A 22,823-nucleotide genomic window follows, 5' to 3' on the forward strand; every position below is an offset into this window, starting at 1 on the left:
GCGTTAAGTGTCTTGCCTAAGGATACATTGATATGGGTTAGCGGAGCTGGGGATCGTAACCACCACGACCCTCCTTTCCTCTGACCCACAGACGCAGTGAAGCCTCAGGTCTTCATCCTTCTGTGTGTTGGTTTGATCGTGAGTGAATTTGGCAGAAATCTAGGAGACATAATGCTCTTGGCCAAAGATTGATTAATTTTTAGTCTTCATCCTGCCTTTCACCTTTCTAAATATGTTAGCCCTAAGTGTTCAGCTCTGAAATCCCTTACTTAAGTTGTTTTGTTAAAAAATCATAGCCAGAAGTAAAACTATAGCCTAAACAAATATGTGTTTATAGAGGGCAGCATTGCACCGTTTAGTGGAGTTTACCAACGGTCTTTACTCTGTTGAGTGGATTCTTCAGCATAGTTTAGGTAATTTCCCTCTTATTACCTGAAGTGCATGTTTGTTTAGTGAACTAAAGGGGTACAACATAGTATTTTTTGGCATTAAACTAAAGATTAGAGAAGATATATTTCCCCTGTTGTTCTCCAAACCGAATACAACTTACAGATATGACCTGTTGTGTTGCACTGCACTTATTCCATTTTCCTTACTTTTTTACTTTGTCCATCTCGATGATGAAACACGTTATACGAAGACATTAACTTCTCTCTTTTAAATGATTCTCCAGCTGTCAATGATTCTTTGCCTGCTTCCCTCCATGTAAAGTAAAGCTGCGTTCACACCAAAAAGCTACATATGTTAATTTTACAAACTCACACATGTTTGTGGGAATTCCAAAACATGTCCAAAGCAGTAATAGGGGTTAAATATTCCATGGTTAATGTCGGAAAAATCTGGCTCGGTTTCCGTGGGGATAAGCCACTCCCCCTCTCCGGCACATCTCGTGTGAATGACACGAATAAGCTCAAAATTGCATTGGTGTGAACGCAACATTAGCGGTCATGATTGTCCTGATAATTACAGTTCTCCGTCTTGTCTTAGCTGATGTTCAAAAGCTTCTTAAATATTGTACTAAATCAATCATCACAATAATTAAATACAAAAATAATCTATATCTTTTTCCTAACTCATTCTAGTTATATTGATTAGAGCCCATGCAGTCATAAACACAGTACACACAGATCCTCCAGAGACGTATTACTGTAAATAGAGCTGTTACGTCAGGAATTCTATTGAAATAGGATAGTGTCAGGTTCTAGTGACGGGGTGAGACTCAGGCGCAGAGAGACAGGCTGGATGCAATCTGAAAAAAAAGAAGAAGCACTCTTTAATGAGGCAAAACAGTTTACAAAAAACAAGGTCCAAAAGGGGCAGGCAGGGTCAACAGGCAGAACCAGGAACACGGACAGGACGACGGGAAAAGGACACGGAACTATAGACGACAATCCGACAGGAGACAAGGGAAAGACTGACACAATATATAGGGGGGAAACAGGTGTACAACATCAGACACTAACGAGACAAGAGTGGCTGAGGGCAGGTGCAGGGAATTAAACAATTAAGACAGAGAAGACATGGAACACAGGAGAAACAGAACAGGGTGTTACAGATAGTCCTCATGCGTACTGCACGTCTAATTCCACTTTACTGCCAGTTCTTGTCCAAGGAATCAGTTATTATCCCCAACTAATCGATGTTTGAGAGCGGAGCTCCGTTTGAGGATTAGCAAGACATCGGGGAAACACAAACACAACACTGCAGACCAACATGTGGCCTGTCTTCTCTTTGTCTTTAGATAGCTATCTTCAACATTGTTCGCATTTTATGTTTTTTTGAGTCCAACACTTGTACTGTAACCCTCTTTTTCTAACGTCAGTGTTTGTGGATCTTGGATGCTTTCTGCAGAAATCCTTTTGTAAGTGGCTTTCATCAGCACTCCATCCCCGCCTCTTCCCTTTGACTGTCTGTGTCTGCGTGTCCTTTTTTCACAGTCAGTTATTTTCACATCGGAACGATGGTGATAATAAAAGGCCTCGACATTCTATACAGTGTTCATGTCTCTAGAGCAGAGGTAGCCAACACGGTGCCCGCGGGCACCTGGTCGCCCGCAGGGACCACCTGAGTCGCCCGCAAGGCATATCCTAAAAATAGTCAACATTGAGCTACGTCAAAAAAAAACGAGAAAAAAAAAAGCATCCCAGGGCACTAGGACCTTGGGGAGGCTGCTGCGCTGGCTTTTTCACTCAGCAAGTAACGTCTCTCTCAAAGAGAGCCAGGATTATATCAAGGAGTTTAGCTTAAAGTAAATGATGCACAGAGTGAACAGTAAGTCCAGTCTATTTTCTTTCTCCATTGAATGGTATATTTAATATTGATTTAGTTCATCTTTATCTCAGTGATAGAGTCCAAGTGATCATACGATATAACTATGACCCTGACATTCTTGTCTCTAACAATGAATATCCAGGGCCTAAAATGTTTTTAGAAAACATAGCCACGGTGATTATTATTATTATGGCCGAACACTGACAGTCGGATTGAAGGACCTATTGTTCTTAAAATCTTTATGATTATTGTATGTGTTTTTGGCACAATCTATGTTTTTAATCAGATCAGTTTAGAATGTTGGTCAGAACAATCAAAAGACCGTAGTTATAAAAGCTTCAGGTTTCATCAAACCACGTGGATGTCGTATGGCGATTCATAATTAAAAGTGTTCTGTGGAAATGCGTTATTCGGAAAGTTTATATCAAACAAGTAGCCCCTCGTATTATTGTGTACCCTTGAAGTAGCTATCAGTTTCAAAAAGGCTGGTGACCTAGAGTCACACCTCACTGGATAATGAACGCAGACATATGAGCAGCTTTGGTTGTAAAAAGAAGACAGGTGTAGGATGCTCAGGCTCTCTATGAAAGTGGCACTAGAGAAGTGCATTAGCACATTTTGACGTCAGCAGTTGCAGTTCAGATGTGGAGAGCACTGCCTCAACATGTAAGACCAAACAGTCATCACCCCCTCTTTCTGGCCTTTACACTCCTGGGATCTCAATGTCTGCTCTACAAATATTGGTCTTGAACCTACTGGGATTTACACGCACACACACACACACACAGTGTGCAGTGGGTGTGCGCTTGTGTAAAGTGTGTCACGGTCTGTTGCTTCTTCTCAAACCATGACCAGCACACTCCTCACTACACGCCAGACTGGACTTATCGGCAAGTTCACATTACACAGCAACCTGAATCCCAAATATAGAGACACTCTATATATATTTGACATTCAAAGTGGCAATAAAAGTACACATTAGGATGAATACCTGAGTCCACTAAGTACCAATGATACAGATTATAGATCCTCGACATTAATCTGTGCGTCTCAAAAAATGAAATTGCATTCATTCAATCAGGTAAATGTTCTTCCCCTCATATTTTACATTCCAAAACTTGACACTCGACACCCCATCCTGGGTTCTCACCATCCACAGATATGATGACAGAGTGAGCTGCCTCATTTCCTTGGGTCATCTGCTCTGGTGACTCACTCGCTCTGTGTTTCTCTTGGTTCGTTCGGCGGTCCCATCTGGCAAGCCTCTGTGTTTATGAAATAATAAACCAAAATGTGCCGACATTGTGCTGACTGCTGCTTCTTTAAGTAGACAGTTGGTCTCACGGTGCTCTCAACATGATTTTCTGAATTTCTGACTTTCAGTCTGTAGAGTCTCTGCAATTTCAGAACTTTTGTTGTTTGAGTAGAAACTTCCAAGCTAAGTTGTCTTCGCTTTGCTAGTTGAATATTACAAGGATGTATTCTGTTACTCAGTTATTGTTATTATCAGTGTGTCTCTTTTGAATATGAAATGCTCAGTGTAACAATAACTTCAAAGTGGCACAACTAAATGAGAAGATTCACTCTTTGTTTCTCTTCTTCCTGTTTTGATAGTATCTGTAGACCCATAGTGTTGCACTTTGGCAGTAGCATGTTTTTCACTTTTCCCTTTCCCCCTAAATTCAGACTAAACAATTATAGCATGTCATAAAAAGGACACACTGGCAATGAATAATGGACTTTATTTACTTTATTTTAAAGGTTCATGCAGATATGAAACAGCTGCACCAAATCTGACTCTTTACAGTCTAAGGCTGAGCAGATGGCCTTTATGGGACGTCTCCCTCAGGGTCTGAGAAGGAAATCTCCTTTCAGTAACATGACACCCTCACCCTCTGTTTCTTTTAGTTGATTTCTAATAAGCATTTGAAACCGACAGTCTTTATCAAACCCCTGAGAAAATGTTCCCTTTTCTTAAGTTCATGGTCAACTAGAGACTAAATTTAGCCATAACATTACAAAGTGTATTTTTGTATAACATGTGTAAACTATATGATATCCTTAAAGCCAGTGGTACATTTTAATCATATTAATTTATAACATTTAATGATATTTTAAGCAAATACATTCAACCTTATAATTTCATATAATTAGACATGACTTTCTCTTTAGTGTACCCCAGTTGCCAAATCATGCATTTACCTTGTTTGTCCAATATTCTCGGAAGTCTTTGATGCACAAAACAGTAAGTGTGTGTGTGTGTGTGTGTGTGTGTATGCACACATTAAAAGCCCTCCCGCTGTTGCTAACGACCACTTGTCTCAAATGGGATGAAATTGGCAAGCTGCCCAAAGAAGCGGCCTCTGCTTCCTATCCAGTCAGATTGCTCATAAACATGCAAATACAAATCTGACTTTGGGATGCAAGTCAACATGCAAGCTGAAGCATAGACTGTAAGCTCTCGCCAGTGCATAGCGCAGTCTTTATTTATGGCCTCAAAAAAAGGTTTATTTTAGGTCACTTATGCATCACTACAGTAACCTACATGTTGGGCATGTATCAAGCAATGCATGTGTACACAGCTTCTGCACAGCCATGTGGCCAGAAGGTTCCAACGATGGTTGTTTTAGGACCATTCGAAAGATATCATACATTTTGATAACCTGCTTTTAAAAATCCACAATCTGCTGCCTTTTTTCTTTTATGTCTTTCTTGGCTTTTAATCTTACGGTTTAGTCTTTGGTTTCATGATCTCTCATGAAGAAACTACTCAATGAGATCCTTGTGTGATAATGTTTGTTTTAATTTGTTCATGAAAACTTAATCGCAGCGGCAGTTGCAGCTCACGCTGAGCCACGAGGCAGCATGTCTGGCCTGTCCGCACACACACACAAACACTCACAAATACACACACACACACACACAGTCCAACCTGTTTGTGTGATCCAGACCAGATGCTCAGGTTTCCACGTTGTACTTATTATGTGATGCGTGCAGTTGTAGTCCTGGAGAAACAAGGCTCAGGGACTACAAATCCCTGGTTCAAGCAGCAGTCCACTCAGCAGGGGAGACACATGGGTTGATCCAAGCATACAGCTCATCCCTAATGAGAACGCCTGTCAACTCATGTGCCATTTGTCTCAAGAATGGCCGAGCCGTCGACTTATAGCAACAGAAGGATATTTCCTCTGCCCCCTTCCCTCCCCACAGCAGTATACGACTCCAGAGAAGTAACAGTTGCCTCTGCTCTGGCTCAGTGTCTGTAGGTGTGGCAGATATATGCAGGGTCTCCGTGTGAAGAGGCTGCAGGATTTGGCTCGGGGTTTGACGGACTGGCCTGTATTACCAGCTTGATCTCTTACGTACCTCGCTTCGTGCAAATGTGGGAAAATGTTAACTGTTGGCCAAAGGAAATATACAAATATCTCTTTGACCCTTTCATATGCATCTGCGCTACAAACTTATCTATTTGCAAAGTCATCCATTTTGTCGTAGCCTCTTTTATTTAAATTATTTTTCTCAGTACAAGTGAAAATTAGTGCCAGTTGTGTGGGAAACCTTAGCTTGTTTCCATTCTGTAAAGTAGATGGGAATAATAATTAATGAACAAACTTGTTTTTCTTTTGGGCTCTGTGAGCACTTTGTTCAGTCCAAAAGACGAGATGTTTTTCCAACGGAACCACTAACCCACATACGTTAGATTTTACGGAATTGTTGCATGAGCTTGAAGTCCGTTGTTTACTGGAACAATGCCGATGACTAATTGAGCGCAGAAGACTTTGTACATTTCTTGAGAGCAGCCTGCCAATATTGTCGACTCGTCAAGTCCTGGATGCACACTTTGTATTCACAAAACAGTTTTGATTGCAGTCCAACCACCAGTTCATTGGGTTTTATCAGCCAAACAAATGATTGGCAGTAGATTTATCCTATGAAATCCAGATCGTTAATCCGACTTTACATGATACTTCTGACGGTATCACTGTTAAAAGCATTGGTCATCTTTGAATGGAGTACATTTGGAGACAATAATCATTCTCAATGAAGTAGTTTGCAAATAAGTCATGCAAAATCTGTATATTTTCATGACGAGTCGGGTATTTATGGTTCATCTGTAGGTTTAGGTTAACGTAGGGTTGGGATTAGAACATTGGTCCGTTTTGGGTATACATTGTGCAACAAATAGTCAAATGAAACTGATGATCATGTTTTTGGTCGCCTGACAGTCCAGTGGGGCTGTCCAGCAGTGTGTAACTGTCTCAGTGGGAGAGCACACCTCTCTTTGTCTCCCCGCTCGGTTGGAGTAGATGCACTTGTCCCTGAGCGTGTGATAGCATGCGGTCGTCCTCCGGTGTGTGCAGAGCTGCATGTTAGTGTGTAGCGAGGTGTCATATTTCTCTCAGTGCTGTTCTCTGCTGGTTGCTTTGTGCAGGCAGGGCATCAATAATGCAGAAACCCTGGAGGTGACTTTGTCTCAAAGGAATACCGGCGGAAGGCTTCCCTCAGAATTTAAGCCCATTACTCTCTACTCACAGACAGACAGACCAGACCGTGCTTAGCCCACAGTTTGGGACATCCATTATCCACTTGGAGTCAAATGTTATGCCCTGAAGGGACGATCTGTCTCTTAGAGTGAGGGAAAGCAAACCTGGTGAACTACCAGAACTGGATAATCTACTAGCGTCTTCCACTGACAAAAGTTTTTCTCACCCTCAACGTGTGATGTCAATCCGACAACTTGTCTGTTGGGTCACTTTGTCTGTTGGGCCTTTTATAAACAACCACTTAAGTAGCTCTTTGTGAATTCACAGCATCAGCTCCACAGGGACATTTTGACTACAGCAGAACGACCAACATTCTTCTTCCATTATGTGTTTGCATCACAGCGAATCAAGAAGGACATTTTGTCACGTTACTTCACCAAAGACAAAAATGGATACAAAAATAAAGCCATAATAAAGTCATTATCTCAGGATTTTGGTAAATGTGTCATTTGAACATAGCTGTTTATTGAGAATGCACATTATTTGAGGCTTTTGTTTGCTTTTCATCAACTGCACATTCCTCAACTGCTGTTACTTTTGAACGCGCAAACAAAAACGTCACACATATGTCATGAATAATCATTCATTATTACATTTTTTTTCTGTTGAAGAAACAAAAAAACTATGATAAGTTGATAACGCTAAGATGTATGGACTTACTCTCGTCGAACATGTAAGTGCACTTCATGTAGTAGTTGCAGCTGTCCCCTGCTACTGTCCTCTATCTTCTATTTTGAATTAGTTTGACTTTTGCCAGAATGTTCTGGCAAAGATAAAGCTTAGGTGTGTGTTTATCTGTGTGTGTGCATGTGTGTGTATGTGATTATCTGTGTGTGCGTGTGTGTGTGTGTGTGCATGCACAAGAGAGGCATAAAGTGTTTGTGATACTAGTGTTTATGACTCACTGGGGAGAACATACACTCCATAAATCACAGCTGTTATTGTGCTGCAGAGTGCAAACTCTGAAAGTGGGAGGTTGAACTACTGGCTTGGCCTGATGAATCACAGGGAGGTCTGGTCTCCCAGATCAGAGGTCAGAGCCTAATAGTGGGGCCTAATCTCTTTACTCATGCAATGAAAATCTGGAGATCGTGCAGTCCGCTCTCAATGACTTGTTGAGATTGTAACAGTTATCTCTCCATAAATAATCGCCCAAACCCATAACTTGTAGCTGTTAGAGTTTTACACCGAGTTTCTTCAGCACTTTGACCTCTACTGACATGTCGACTGCTTCTATTGCTTAAATTGACACCTCAACATCAGGGGGCGTGGTCAGATCCACCAGTGCTTTTCCTGCAACTGCAGGTTCAAGGACCACCGATGGGTGCAAGGGCATAAGGGCACAAGGACACAAGGCCACTTGAGGCGGTGCTGTAACGGATGAGGATGTAGCACTGTGCATCGTAGAGCTTGTGACTGGCTGCTCGCCACATTTCGGGCCAACACCACCATGTGTGGTGCTTAGGACAGACAGTAAGTATAATGTAGTGTTTAACTGAAGTACCTTCCATTTATCTCTTGAGCTTTACACACAACCATATTCACTCTGTTAAACTGTTTCTACAATGAAAAGATGTCGAAAAGGAGATTTTAACCCAAATCACTCAATTACTGAAGTCAAAATCGGGAATAGGACTGAGAGAAATTACTTTTTTTCAGAGGTCTGATATACAATTGCTGTTTGCAGATGAAGTGGTCCTGTTAGCATCCTCGGGCCCTCAATGTGTAGGATGTTTTCGGTCTCTGCAAAGTACTCCACTGATTCAATTGCACTTCAACACATGGAAAAACAGTGGTAACTAGAATGGGCACTCGGTAGAGCGCATACCTTCGCATATCACAAGATTGGGCATTGAATTATGAACATTTTGGCATTAGTTGCATGCCAATTGGATAAAGATTTTGACCTTTTCATGACCTTGACCTTTGACCCGATTGATCCCAAAATATAATCAAATGGTCCCCGGATAATAACCAATCATCCCACCAAATTTCATGCGATTCAATTTCATGCGATTCGGTTTAATACTTTTTGTGTTATGCGAGTAACACGCATACAAATAAATAAATAAATACACGGCGATCAAAACATAACCTTCCGCATTTTCAATGCGAAGGTAATGAACACAGTAGTGACTCTTATTTGTTGACTTGCTTGCATACTTATCACATCTCTCCCACTTTCTCCGTTTACGGAGCAGAACACATCTATCCTGTCAGCTGCTGTAACGTGCCGCTTGTTCTCTTTCTTCACGGGGTCATCTCCAAGTTCCTGCTGCAAGGCTGGTGTTAAAAGCTCTTGACCCTGACGTGATTTGAACACGCAACCTTCTGATCTGGAGTCAGACGCGCTACCGTTGCGCCACAAAGTCCTCCTTCAACCACCGCTGCTAATATCCCCCCTGTGGGAATTGGAACACTTGCGGCGGCTAATGCAGCAATCGTAAAACACACACAAGCACATGTTCTCTCTTTCTCACACCCTCCTCCCTTCCACGCGTTCCTCCAGGGCACCGGTCTTTTGTGGTCTTTGACAGGAACAGGCAACTCGGGTATAAAGACACAGATAATGGGCTGAAGAGAGCTATTGTCTGAGCTTATGTCGCAAGTGTGTGAGTATGTCTGTGTGTGTGTGTGTGTCACAGAGAACAACCACCTTCTACACTGGATCCATTCACAGGATACCTGATCAGACTCGGGCTAGGGGTGTGTGTGTCTCTCCTGCGATGTATGAATGGAGGAAAAAAGCTGACGAGTCACTCGGCAAGTCACTTGGGCAGTAGCGGACAATACACACTGGCACATCCTGCATATCTGCTTTGCCCAACACTCGTCTTTTTGCTTGCAGATCTGTTCTTCGCCAACAGAGCAGGGGTTTGTTTTTTTCTGCACGTTCAATGTTCTTCTGTTGCATTTGCAACATTTTGCCGCACATCGGACCAGATCTTCCATTTTCACACTCAAAGTCAATCCGACCGGCTCCACTTACTTTTCACTCCAGTGACAAGATACATTCATCAATTGATGATATATGATATTTCTTATATCATGAAAGGGATCTTATGGTAATACTTTGTTATACAGTTTGCAAGTGCGTCAGTGTGTTGCCATACCCATCGAGTGTCATATTTTACATTCTAATCTCTTTGCTGGCAACTGTTTCTTCCATTTTGTCATGGTGAATGACACTCGTGACCCTCGGAGGCTCAGTGCTGGTTCAAAATGATGCACTTCACAAGATACTGATGTGATTTTAGGGAGGTCATAATCACAGGATGCACTGGTTTCCACAGGCTTTCAATAATCTTTCTTGAGGTGAGGTGGATATGCTGTCCTCACATTCCACCTACTCAGCTTTTGATCCAAAACCACACGTACATGGCTCAGATTGTCGATCAAAGCTGGACTCAGCTAGTCAGATATGTTTTGCTCATGTGGTTTCTGTCCCTTCGTCTATGCAACAATATGGTCGTGGCCCATTGCCTCCGTTTTAGAAACTAGTTAGGTACCACGTTCCTCTCAGGACTTTACTAATGACGAGGTATTTGTACATGCGATCTGGAAAGGGAAAGCAGAGGGACACTTGGTTGCACTTGAGAACAACAGTACGCACGTCTTCGTGGAGTGCTGCTGTCAGGTTCTAGTGACGGGGTGAGGCTCAGGCGCAGAGAGACAGGCTGGATGCAATATGAATAACAAAAAAAGCACTCTTAAATGAGGCAAAACAGTTTACAATAAAACAAGGTCCAAAAGGGGCAGGCAGAGAATCCAGGTTCAGGGCCGGCAGGTCAACAGGCAGAACCAGAAACACAGAAAGGACGACGGGAAAAGGACACGGAACCATAGACGACAATCCGACAGCAGACAAGGGAAAGACTGACACAATATATCGGGGGGGAGACAGGTGTACGACATCAGACAGTAACGAGACAAGAGTGGCTGAGGGCAGGTGCAGGGAATTAAACAATTAACACAGAGAAGACACAGAGGAGACATAGTAGGAGACACGGAACACAGGAGAAACAGAACAGGGTGTTACAGCTGCTTGTGTTTAACAACTCTAAACTGTACGGACGTGGCTCTGTTGTGGGTTTGGTTCCCATGCTTCAAATGACTGGCCGAAACGGTGTTCTGAACGTTTCAGAGCAATGCAGATATAGTTTAGTCAGAATCAGAAAGCAACATGATCGAGCCGTTCTCGCACACTATTGGGCGTACGTAGCAGAGATGATGGTTAACTGCTGCGTGCGCTGACACTTTATCAATCCCTCGGCTGTCCTCCCTTTCCCCCTGTTACCGTACTAACTCTACAGTCGTATTATTTCCTGATCCGATGCGAGGTTTTGGGGCAGGGATGTCTATGTGTACAGATTGTAAAGCACTCCGAGACAAATTAGTAATTTGTGAAATTGGGCTATACAAATAAACTGAATTGAATTAATGGCTCTAACACAATGCTGGAATGATCGGCTCCTTCTGTTTCTCTTCAGTCCATTTCTTCTGGCTTCTACAGTACGTGTGTTCTACCTTTGACGAAGCTCATGTGTGTTTAAATGTGATAGATTTCACTTTAAGTTGCTCTTTAACTACTTGCCAAACTTGGATTTTCCACGGTAGCAAGGGTATACTATATATTAATCCTTATATTTATAGTTATTTTGACTACGAATGAATCAGATCACGTTGCATATTTCAATAGAATTCAAGGTTAAAAAAGTGAAAAGCTCAGTTGCACGGGGGACCAACTGGGAAAGGAGCAGCATGTTTTAAGTGGGAATACAACATTAAAGACATGTCCTCCTACACATTCTCAAAAGGATTGGAGAGAAAGAATGAATGATACTAAGACGTAGGCTAAACAGGGGATTTGGCTAACTTGACCAGCTGTATCTTCATAGGAGGTCTTACGAATACTTACAACTAAACACTAGGGGAAAAAACAAACCCTGAGTTGTGTGTGTTAGTGTGGTGTTTACACCAAAGCATTCAGAGATGACCCCCCCGAAAACACACAATCCCAGCTAGTGATGAATTCTCTGCTAATACCATCATGATGAAGAAGTCTTGAAATGCTCAAAGCACCACAGACTTGGCTCCCTACACACACTTGAACCAAGTCAAATCTAAACAGTCAACGTCAAATGCTTTCCTTCCACCAAGACTGCAATTCTGGGATTAAGTTATGCGGCTGACCTCCCATCAGAGACATATTTGTTCCTCATAATCCATCCGAGGAACAAGTCTGGGTGAGGATCATGCCAAAACAGAGATGGGCGTGTCGACATTTGAAGATTTCTTCCCCCTGTTTACTGCTGAGGGTCAGTTTGTGGTTTATAATGACTTCCAGAGATGTTGACTTTTTTCCTCGGTCTTTCTTACTCTAGATTGCCAGTCGTAGGTCATATATCGTGGTGGTATTGTGCAGTAGTTTTTGCATCATTCCTCTTTCAGGGGCCTAAACTAGATAATTCCCTCTTTGCTTCTGATCCTGTGTCTTGTCTTTTGGGAGTGCCCCTGATGAACTTGCCGTCTCTTCCCTCCTAATAACCTCAGAAGGAAGGAAAGTACCACACAGTTATTCCCCTCATGATTTGGACCATTCTGCCTGGTGAACCGCGTTGGAGTTCAGTACAACACAGCCGCCGTGCATGAAGGCATTCAACCACAGACCCCAAGACAGCTCCGTTTGGGAGGAAAAGAGACGGAGGGAAGGAAAGAGAGTGAGAACAAAGGACTGAGGAGGTTCCTTGGTAACACGGTCAGGGACATTCACCGAGCTGAATGGTTACCTCCTGTCTGATTGAGGGAGAATGGGAGAGAAGGAAGAGGAACAATTATTAATTGTCAAACTTTCTTTCTTCTTCCACAGTATTCTGTTCACAGCGACATTCACGCTACAAAGCTGCTTTACATATGCAGTCATTTTCTCCAAAGACTGCTGCTCTATAAAGGCAAAACGCAGGAACTATGCTTCAGAAGTTAAGACTTCAATCTGTTCTATCATGATGAATATATATTATAACAGAGAAATGTATCATTTCAATATCTTGATGGAGAAAAAAAGCCAAACTCCTTGTAAACTAGTGGAATTAGCTTAGCAGAGTATCTATAACTGCCATATACGCTTTTGAAATAAATTTATTATATTAATTATAATATGAATGTTTGTAGTCGGCAGTGACCCATCATTACACATTTTATTTCTATAAGGTTTAAGGATGAAAACTATTTTGTTGTTTTTAAATGACTCATTGAAAGCTGAAATAGCATGTTTGACTCATCTCACATTTCCTGATGATTACCCAAAGACAGAGTGCACTGTCTGTAGACATTATGTTTTATGGCAATCATTTTTCAGTGTCAAATTTGCCAGCCATTCTGGAAACAGCACACCATTATTTCCCAACTCCCCCGCCTCCGTCGTTAATCCTCTCTGCGTTCGAAGGGCTGCACAGCATATTAATGAGACCTGTAAATATGCTGCCTTATTGTTGTGAAAAGTAGCAATATGTTCTGCACACAGTAATCGTGTCTTTCCAGGATATATGGACATGTAGCCACACAGATACACTTCTATACTTATTGATGACCTGCCCCCCCCTCCATGTAGCACCCTACCTACTGGCCACTGTCTGAACGACTGGGATCCCTTCTAAAGCATAAACTAACAACATCATTCAGCAGTTATTGCTGTTTCTCATTTTAAAAGGTCACATTGGATTGATTTGTTTGTTTGTTTGTATTTTTTATTCAGTCAATCAAATCAAATACAATACAATATTATCCTATATAATATACAAAAGAGAGACTGAAAAGGTATAGGTAGAAGCAAAAAAATGCTTATAAATTCCTATCCTAAATTGAAATCAAAATAAATCAGAAAATTAATATATAATAAAGAAGAAAATAAAACAACAACAAAAAAACAACAATAAATAAAAAACAAAATATATTTATATATACTACCACATACATCTTCCATATTAATACGTTTTTAATTACATTTATAACTCTCAAGAATTGTTTTATAAATAATTCCCTTGAAAACCAAAAAGGAGTTCACCATTCTTACATCCATTTCAACATTATTCCGTTATCACATTGGATTGATTTAACTGTGTATGATGCACTCAGTTGATGTAGGACTGTATCTGCCACAGATGCTGTTCCTGAATGATGCATGAATGATATTCATATGCTAACGCAAGAAAGGGGGTGACAGATTTAAACTGCATCGAAGTGTTATCACCTCCTATGGAGTGAATATTACGATAAGAAGGGTGTGTCAGCTCCTGCGCTGCCTGTATTATTCTCTCGTCTACTCCTGGAGAAAGACATGAGCCATATGCTTACTTTGCAGGCCATCCAGCAGGAGATACAAAAATGTCATAACTGCGATCACGATGTCAATCCATAACCATGTCAGACCCCCTGTGTGTGCCAGCTGACCGGATCATTATATGAGCCACGTGGTGATTGGATCAGCTGTTTCCAAAGGAGACACAAGCTGCTAATGCCTTCGAACTGGCAGTGCTAACATGTTGTATGGCCTCACTCACATAAGGCTTCAAATCCGGAGTTTTTGTGGTTTAAATCAAGCTAATCTCATTCCAGAGTTAATACTTTTTCCCTTTATTTCCCTTTTCTCCCAGGACCCCAGCTACTGGGTCCAGGTCCACAGGTTGGAACATGGAGATGGAGGCATTTTGGACCTGGATGACATGCTGTGCGATGTGGTGGACGACAAAGACAGGGTGAGTCAAAGTGTGTGTGTGGAACTGAGAGAAAAGAGGATTATGCATTTGCATATTTTATTCATTTGTTTATTTCCCCAAACCGTCATGCCCTGTTTCACCCTCTTCTATTCACCCTTTTGTCCTTGGGCACAAACAGTTTGGTTGTGTCTGCACTCTTTGGCAGTACAACAGAGAGTTTGAACAACATGTGCTTATGATGACACCTGTCTGCTTTTATGGTCTCATCATTTCTAAAACACCACAGAACACTTAACTACTGCGCATCACCAGGTTCCTTGTTTGATCTACACCTGTTATGGTGATGTGTGTGTGTGTGAAGTTATGTGTATGACTATATTTTGCAGTATACGATTGTGTGGTTTCCCCCCTCCCCCCGAAAACCACTGTTGATTACCCACAATCCCCCTGCATCCTTCCCACAGTGCTGCCTACACCTGAGTCTCAAGCTGTTTTAGCTTTTATGTTGGGCCAGTTATTGAGCAACAACCCCTCTTTATGTCTTTGTGCGTGGGAAATGGTTTGAATTCAATTCAATTCAATTCAGTTTATTTGTATAGCCCAATTTCACAAATTACAAATTTGTCTCGGAGTGCTTTACAATCTGTACACACACATCCCTGCCCAAAACCTCTCACATCCCGGAGGAAAAACAAATAACCACTTTCAAGGAAAAAAAGGAAGAAAAAGGAGAGAGGAGCACAGGAGGAGCTCCTGCATATTCCACGATGGAGACCTCCACGATCCATCAGGCAGATGGCGGGGGGAGGGAGAGGTGGCGTCTCTCAACAGGAGTGGCGTAGTCATGAGCAGGAATTGGACCACCCAGACGATCCATCAGGCAGGATAGAGATCAGCTGCCCTCAGGTCCGGCGACCCTGGGAGACGGAAGTCGTAAAAACTTCCGGGGAGAAAGCAGAGTTTAGTAAATTTGATTGAAGAAAAAAAGAGAAAAAGGAGGAGAGAAAAAAAAGAGGAAAGATACCAAAACAGCAAACTAAAGCTCCTCGCTAAGCAGCTATAGCAGGGCTGGAGGCTGGAAACCTGACTGAAAGGGAACTAACTAGGAATAACTAAGGTCAAAGAGGAAGGAAGTTAAACTACTAGGGACTGTAAGTCCGGTACTCTTAAACGTGGTGACTGTTGGTGCCTCAATACTGGAAGAGAAAGCTGGAGGCTCTAGCTCTAGGCATCACCTTAATTTTTACTTTCTAGAACTACAAGTAGTCTGAAGTGATTCTTGAGTTAGCTCTAGTGGATTGGCAAACTTTACAGCCTGATGAGATTGATTTTCTGAGTGATTATTGATTTTTTGGGTTTTGAGAAAGATTTCAGATTTTTTTCTTGATTTTTTGATTTGAGCAGCTAGAGCAGAGCAGCTAGGGCATGATGTGATCTTTTTTAGTTTTAGTGAGAACACAAGCAGGAGCATTCCTGATCTGGACAAACTGAGTGACCTAAGAGATTTATTAGAGCAGCCTGCTAGTGGAATGAGAGTGCGTAGATGTAAGTAACAACCAATTTTGCTTTATTTTTTGAGATTTTTTTTTTGATTTTTTTGAGATAATTTTAGATGAAGAAAGAGATGCGAGATTTGATCCCTTGAGATTGAGTTTAAGGACAAGTCCCCATCAAAGATAACGCCAAAGGGTGTTGGATGCCAGATTAGGCCAGCCGCCAGAAGTACTCAAGAGATAGAATCCATCTCAGAGGGATCTGCTCAGGTGCCATTTATCGAAGTTCTTTGTTTTTTTTTCTGATTTTGCAATTAAATTCATGTTTTGTTGTCTCTTTACATATGATTTTTTTTACAGAGTGGGTTGATAGTATTTTGCTTTGGTCTGGTTTTATGTGTCATCTGCATAACAATGAAAGTTTATGGATGAAATCCTATGGAATATTGCCCAAAGGAAGAAGCATGTATAAAATAAATTGGTGTAAGCAAATTAATGTACCTAAGCTTGAATAACGTTACTGGTGGTGATTAACGTCAAATGTAATCGAGGGCTGAAATGTTACAAATACAAGATTTTATCGATTTAAACCAAATTATCTAAACCAAATTAATGCCCATTCTGAAATTCCAGGCTCTCGTCTCCTGTGCTGTGTGCAGGTCATTGTCACTGGTGTCATAAAGACTAAGGTCTAACAAGACCAGGACAGAGCCTTCTCGGTGCTGTAAGAGGTTCTTTGTAATTTTGCTTTTTCACCAGTGGTTTGTGTAGCCTGTGGTGTTTCCTGGATTGAAATTTCTTCTCTAAAAACTCATAATGTTTTTGAAGTCTGGATCCAGGATTTCTATTTCTCACTACAGGATCTTAGAGACCGAGAGAGGAGGAATAAATCTGTCTCTAGAGTTAACAGCCTCTGGATCCAGAGGTTAATCTCAGGAGGTTAGGTACAGTATAGCGTGTTGGAGTTAAGTAGTGGATAAGAAAAGAGAAGCAAGAATAATATAGGGAGTAACGCCAGTACAGCGCTCCAAGGGATGGGGCCTCCAAGCAAGGTTCACGAGATGGGGTCCAAGATTGGTAAAAACCGTTGAAAAGAAATAATGAGAAAGAATTCCAAATCTCGATAGGAAGAAAATGTTGAAATAAGGCCCAGCCACTAAGGGATTTTTCCATTGGGAGGACAGGGGGACAGATTGGCACTGGTTATGGGCAAGTTAAAAACTCTGTGTGACTTTTGATTAAAATGTTTCATCATTAAAGAAGAATGTAAGTCTTATACAAAGCTTTATATCAGCCAAGAGAAACCTGGGTTTTTTTTTTTTTTTCTATTATTGATGAGTAGGCTGCTCTCTGGCATTACGGAGGGCCTCTTATTATGTTTATCTCTAATCTCCAAAAACTAGGCGGATTCTTTTTGAGTTAGCAGCATCGCGCGCTCAAGCTCTTGACGCTTTTTGCTCTGCGGGGTTGAGTCTTCTACACCCAGGAGCAAACCTCCCTCTCCTTTCTTCTTCTTTTCTTCAGAGGGGGCTATCAGTTAGACCAGGAGTCCTCTGTTATATTGAGACGTGGTATCTAATCAATACAGAAGGAATCGCTCTTTTAAATTAGCTACAGCACTATCAGTTACATCTAGTGTGTAAACTTTTGACTAGCACGGGAGTACCTAGTATACTTTCACTTAGCTGATCCTGGTGCTGGAGTGGGGACATGAATGATTTATCTGGGTTCCTCGGGACTTCAAAGACATCTTAAAGCCAACAGGGCCATCACAACGTATTCCTCTAAATGGTGATGAAACGAGTGAGTTTCATATGAAAGTGTTATCCTTTCTCAGGATATCGGATATGAAGGAGCCCCCGTTATCCTGTGAAATCTGAAAATATGTACTTCTTCTGAAGTGCTGCAGTTTCATGTTTAAAAACATTTCCCACATTTGATATCTACGGTTTTCAACTCCAGTGAGCTGTCAATTACGCAAGTGCACTTTGGTGTTTTGTGTGCATTAGAAGGTAAATATAAATCGTGTATGACTGAGTGCAAGAGTAGGTTTGCCTAACCTTATAATTAATATGTGGTTGGTGCCATGGTTACGCATCAGTTGGGATTGGAAGCAGCTGTTTTGCTATTTTCTGCCCTTACTCCTCTTCTCTCCTCCACCCATCTGCTGTAGTCCTTTACAGACAATACACAGAGAAAGAAAGAATTCCCTTGGCAGTTATACCGAATTAATTGAGGACTAATTGGCAAATATATATTCTCTCCTTTTCATTGTCTTCTATTTGTCCCCGAGCTGCTCCCCCTGGTGGCTGTGTGGGCCTCTTACATCCCACTGATGACGGAATATTTAATCAGCAATATATATATATATATAGATATATATGTATGTATGTGACTGATCAGTCAAGTTTCATAGTGAGTTATGTTCCATCCTTGGAGTTTGCCTGTATCATACTGTCAATGATCCCAACGTTAGTCACACGACTGGCAGACTGTAGTAGAACTCTGGAGCTCGTTTCTGTAAATGACTCAGTACTACACGAGTACATAGCTCAGCTGGATGTTTGCCGAGACAACTTACATCACACCAAGGGAACAGCCCTATGTATGTGTGCGTTCACAAACACATGATTTGATCTCAGTGTGTGTGTGTGTGAGCGTTTGCTTCTTTGTGTGTTTGTATAGTTGTTAGTAGTAAATCCAGTCTGTCCAGTTCTTCCTATCAGCGACTGCCTCTGTCCCAGTTTTACTCTACATACAGGCGGGAACCAAGCTAACCAGACCTTTTAGTTTAACCCATTCATGACAACGCTGCTCTAGTTATTATGGGTGGAGTTAGAACTTAGCCCATTCATGTTGTTCTGCTGATTGTTTTTGTTTTTTTATTCACTTATTTTGGTACATTTTGTTACTATTCTGTGTGTGGCCTCCATTTAATTGTCAGTGTGAGAGCTTTGGCCCTGGTGGTTACACTTTCAACCAAACTGTGAATGTTTAAATTGACATATAACTTAAACTAAAAGAGATAATCCATTTAGCTATAATAAGTTAGAGACCAGAAATTTATTAACTTGGCGGAATCATTAGCACTGCATCAGTCAGGTTTAATTGTGTATGTCTGCATAGTAAAGCTGAAGGTTTCTGTAGTGTTGTAACTGATGATTGGATAACTTTCATCTATCAATCCTTAAAAATCTGATCCTGACATGGTTTAAACACACAACCTTCTGATCTGGAGTTAGACGCTCTACCGTTGCGCCACGATGTCCTCCAGGTGACCTTCACCTCGAACCTAACTTGACATAGCAGGCCTATTCAACACTGCAGCTTCCTGCCGGGTGCCACATTTGTAACGTCACAAAATCGACACACTTGCAGCGTCAGTCAGCTTTGCAGCTGCACAACAAACACATGTCATTTTCTTATTGTTTCTTGTTGTTATTTCCACGGATATCATTCTTCTCATGAACCATCTAGGTTGCTAAAGTAGTTAGTTTGATTGTATTTCAGATAAATCAACAGCTAAAACATTATTACAACCGTTTGTAAATAGCATTAGTAGTCTATCAGACTGACACTCATAATCATATGTTCACTGACTGCTATTGTTGTTTTTGCTTGTAAAAACATGATTTCACATCTCCCATTAGCAAAGGGGAGTTCATGTAGGAACTACCGTCGTCACGCGGCAAGTTTCGGTGACTCTACCGTTGGGAGCATTCAAGCTGTGTGTGTTTGTGCATGTGTGTGTGTGTGTGTGTGTGTGTGTGTGTGTGTGTGCGTGGCTGTCTTGTTCAGGTTCAGCCATCACATTATCATGCTGTGATTTGTATGCAGTCATTGAGCAGCATGCTGCAGCCTGTCTGCCTCGGCTCAATACATCCTCTCACGATGATCTAACTTCCAGTTGCACAAGAGTTCAAGAGTGTGTTTACACCGTTTTTTTGTTTTAGTTTTGGTTTTGTGTTGCGTAAATGTTCCTCTCGTTTCAAGTTTGGTTGGAGTGTGAATGGCTCCATTTATTTAGATCTAATGGAATGATGAGGCATACTATATTTGTAATTAGTGATACATAAAGTGTTGGAGTAGTAAGGCTTCCTTGCTGTTTCATGAAAGTTGCTTCCTGGCGCTCTGCTGCCACCATCTGGTCAGAAGTGGGAAGGAGTTGTGAAGCAGAAGAAAGGCACTTATTTCTTTTTTTAAAATCAAGGCTAAAAAGAAACAGTTTTTCTTGAGTATTTCAATGTAGGGAGTATTTTTTAACAAGTTATGAGAGCCACAGTGCTTTCTATTTTGTAAAAACACTTCTTATACAGTTGGTTGGTGCGCTGCTGGTAGTGACACAATGTGTCAATAGCAACAGCTCTTCAGTGTTTAATACTAAACAGCACCATACATCACAAGCTACAGCACTGGAGTGATACAGGAGAAGATACCCATAGCACCAAGTACAATGACGATATGAACTATGGGATGTAACTGTGCTTTGAAATAAGCTTCAGGCAAGTCTAGCTTTACAGAATAAGGACACTCAGAATGTCAAGGCTCACCAGGATCCCAATGAAATAGTTGAAACTCAATGTGTATTTTTTTAAGCCACGTAAATCAAATACGCAGACATCTACAACTCTTTGTCAGAGGAAAGGAGAGCCTGTGGTCTCATGCGTGTTGTTTTTAGCACAGCTTTAGAGAAACTGCTGATCATTTCAAACAAGACTAACAGCAGGAGCGAATGAGCCCCAAGCCAAATGACACAAGCTCATACGGTCAGTCAAGAGTGTCAAGGAAAGAGTTCAAGAGCCTTAGGTTAGACTTTTGAAAATTCATTCAATGTGAACAAAATACCTCTGATGGCTTTGAAATGGCTGGAAACGGCTGTGATACAGACACTTCATCCGTTCACCAGATGGCATTGTGGCAATTAAAATGACTCCTGGTTAGGAGATGGCCTTAGGTAAGAAATCCACAATATGGGTCTGCTGAAATGAGTTCATAAAGGAATGAAATGGGTGTGAAATGGCTAATTGCATCACATTAGATTCAACTTTAATGGTCGTTAGAGGCAAATTGGGCTATCGCATTAGCATTTAAAATGGTACATAAAACTGTTGTTGTTGCGCAGGACAAACTCTCTGTGATTAAGTCCTCTTGAGTGTGTGGTATGAGAGTTTGAGTTTCAGACTAATCCGTTAACAAGTGGAAGTAACGTGTTTTTTTGTGAGTGTTAATGCACCCAGTTCAGAGAAGAGAATATGCACAGCATGCAAACTGTCAGGTTCTAGTGACAGGCTGGACGCAATATAAATAAATAAAAAAGCACTCTTTAATGAGGCAAAACAGTTTACAAAAAAACAAGGTCCAAACGGGGCAGGCAGAGAATCCAGGTTCGGGGCAGACAGGGTCAACAGGCAGAACCAGGAACACGGACAGGACGACGGGAAAAGCACACAGAACTAGAGACGACAATCCGACAGGAGACAAGCGAAAGACTGACACAATATATGGGGGGGAAACAGGTGTACGACATCAGACAGTAACGAGACAAGAGTGGCTGAGGGCAGGTGCAGGGAATTAAACAATTAAGACAGATAAGACACAGAGGAGAGATAGGAGACACGGAACACAGGAGAAACAGAACAGGGTGTTACACAAACCTGCATATTAACTGGAGTCAGTTGTGATATTATAAGGGAAATTTAAAAGCTTAAATACTAAATTACATCACAAACAAAGACTGAGCGTGTCTGCTCGTGATGTCATCATAGCCTATAGTGATGAGGAATAAGGTGTATCTTTCAACAGATGTGACAGTAATGCACAATGTTCAATGTAAGCGGTCTCTCCATTCCTCTTTATGATCTGCACTGTGTTGTCCACCCCCTCCTTCCCTTCAAACATCATGAACCCTCTACACTTGACCGAGCCTCATCCAACGTGTCAGCTTGCTGAGTGTGCAAGGTGCCATCCAGATGTTTTGTCCTGAGCTTGATAACAAACGAGGTGATTTGAGGAGCGGGTCCCTCTGTGTTCGTCGTCTGGATCTCCCTGTTAACAGAGGTGAGAGGAAGCCAGCCTCTCCTGTGGCTTCAATGAGTGCAGGGGCGAGGGCTGAATCCTCTGGAGCGATGAACGGAAACAGCTTGTGAAAGCAGAAGTGCCTGAATCAGCGGTTCAGTTTAGCGTGTTTTACAGCAGGTGCAGAGGCTCAGACCTGCAGCTTGACAGACGTTGCAGTGATGCTGGTGGACCACAGAGAGGCACTCAAGCCCCAGTTAGAGCGCTCTGCAGCGCTGTCTGTACACCGTCTGCTGTACACAATGTTTTGTTTTTGGGATCGATGCCAACCTCAGAATAACAGACATGGTTTTCGAAACAGGAAAACATAAATGACAGAAATCCGTAGGAAGTAAAGAAAAGGAAAAGAGAACATCTATTGGAACTAAACTCTCCATGTCTGACTGTGTTTTCTATTTGTGCTAATGTGGCCTGTTCATACCGACTACTACATCCATGGCTCCTATGGTTTAGCTCCTTGGACAACTGGCATTTTCTTGGCCCCTGAAGTTGGCATTGCCATGGCAACAGCGGTCGGGTGCCAATTGGGCACCTGTGCTGGGTCGAGATCAAGCCGTGAGTGAAATTAGCCAAGGCTAAAGCAGGGTCCCAGCAGCTGCCCCCTGGTACCAGAACACTGCCGGGGGAAATCACAGACTAATTACTTTGTTTGTCTGTGCTGTGTGTGTGTGTGTGTGTGTGTGTGTGTGTGTGTTTATGTGTTTGCGAGTGAATGTCACGTCTTT

The 22,823-nt window shown here is 41.9% G+C and overlaps 1 protein-coding gene and 1 non-coding gene across 2 annotated transcripts in view; one reads left to right on the plus strand and one right to left on the minus strand.

Moving 5' to 3' along the window:
• pard3aa (par-3 family cell polarity regulator alpha, a) overlaps positions 1-22,823 on the plus strand; it is a 337,003-nt gene that overhangs the window by 23,117 nt on the left and 291,063 nt on the right. Inside the window, exon 2 of the mRNA XM_056433473.1 lies at positions 14,468-14,569. Within this exon, the coding sequence (XP_056289448.1) occupies positions 14,468-14,569 (102 nt within the window). The remainder of the gene's footprint in view (positions 1-14,467; positions 14,570-22,823) is intronic.
• trnaw-cca (transfer RNA tryptophan (anticodon CCA)) lies at positions 9,116-9,187 on the minus strand. The gene has a single exon. It is a non-coding gene; the product is annotated as a tRNA-Trp (tRNA).

This window comes from Pseudoliparis swirei, chromosome 16, assembly GCF_029220125.1.
Source record: "Pseudoliparis swirei isolate HS2019 ecotype Mariana Trench chromosome 16, NWPU_hadal_v1, whole genome shotgun sequence".
NCBI classification, from domain to species: Eukaryota; Metazoa; Chordata; class Actinopteri; order Perciformes; family Liparidae; genus Pseudoliparis; species Pseudoliparis swirei.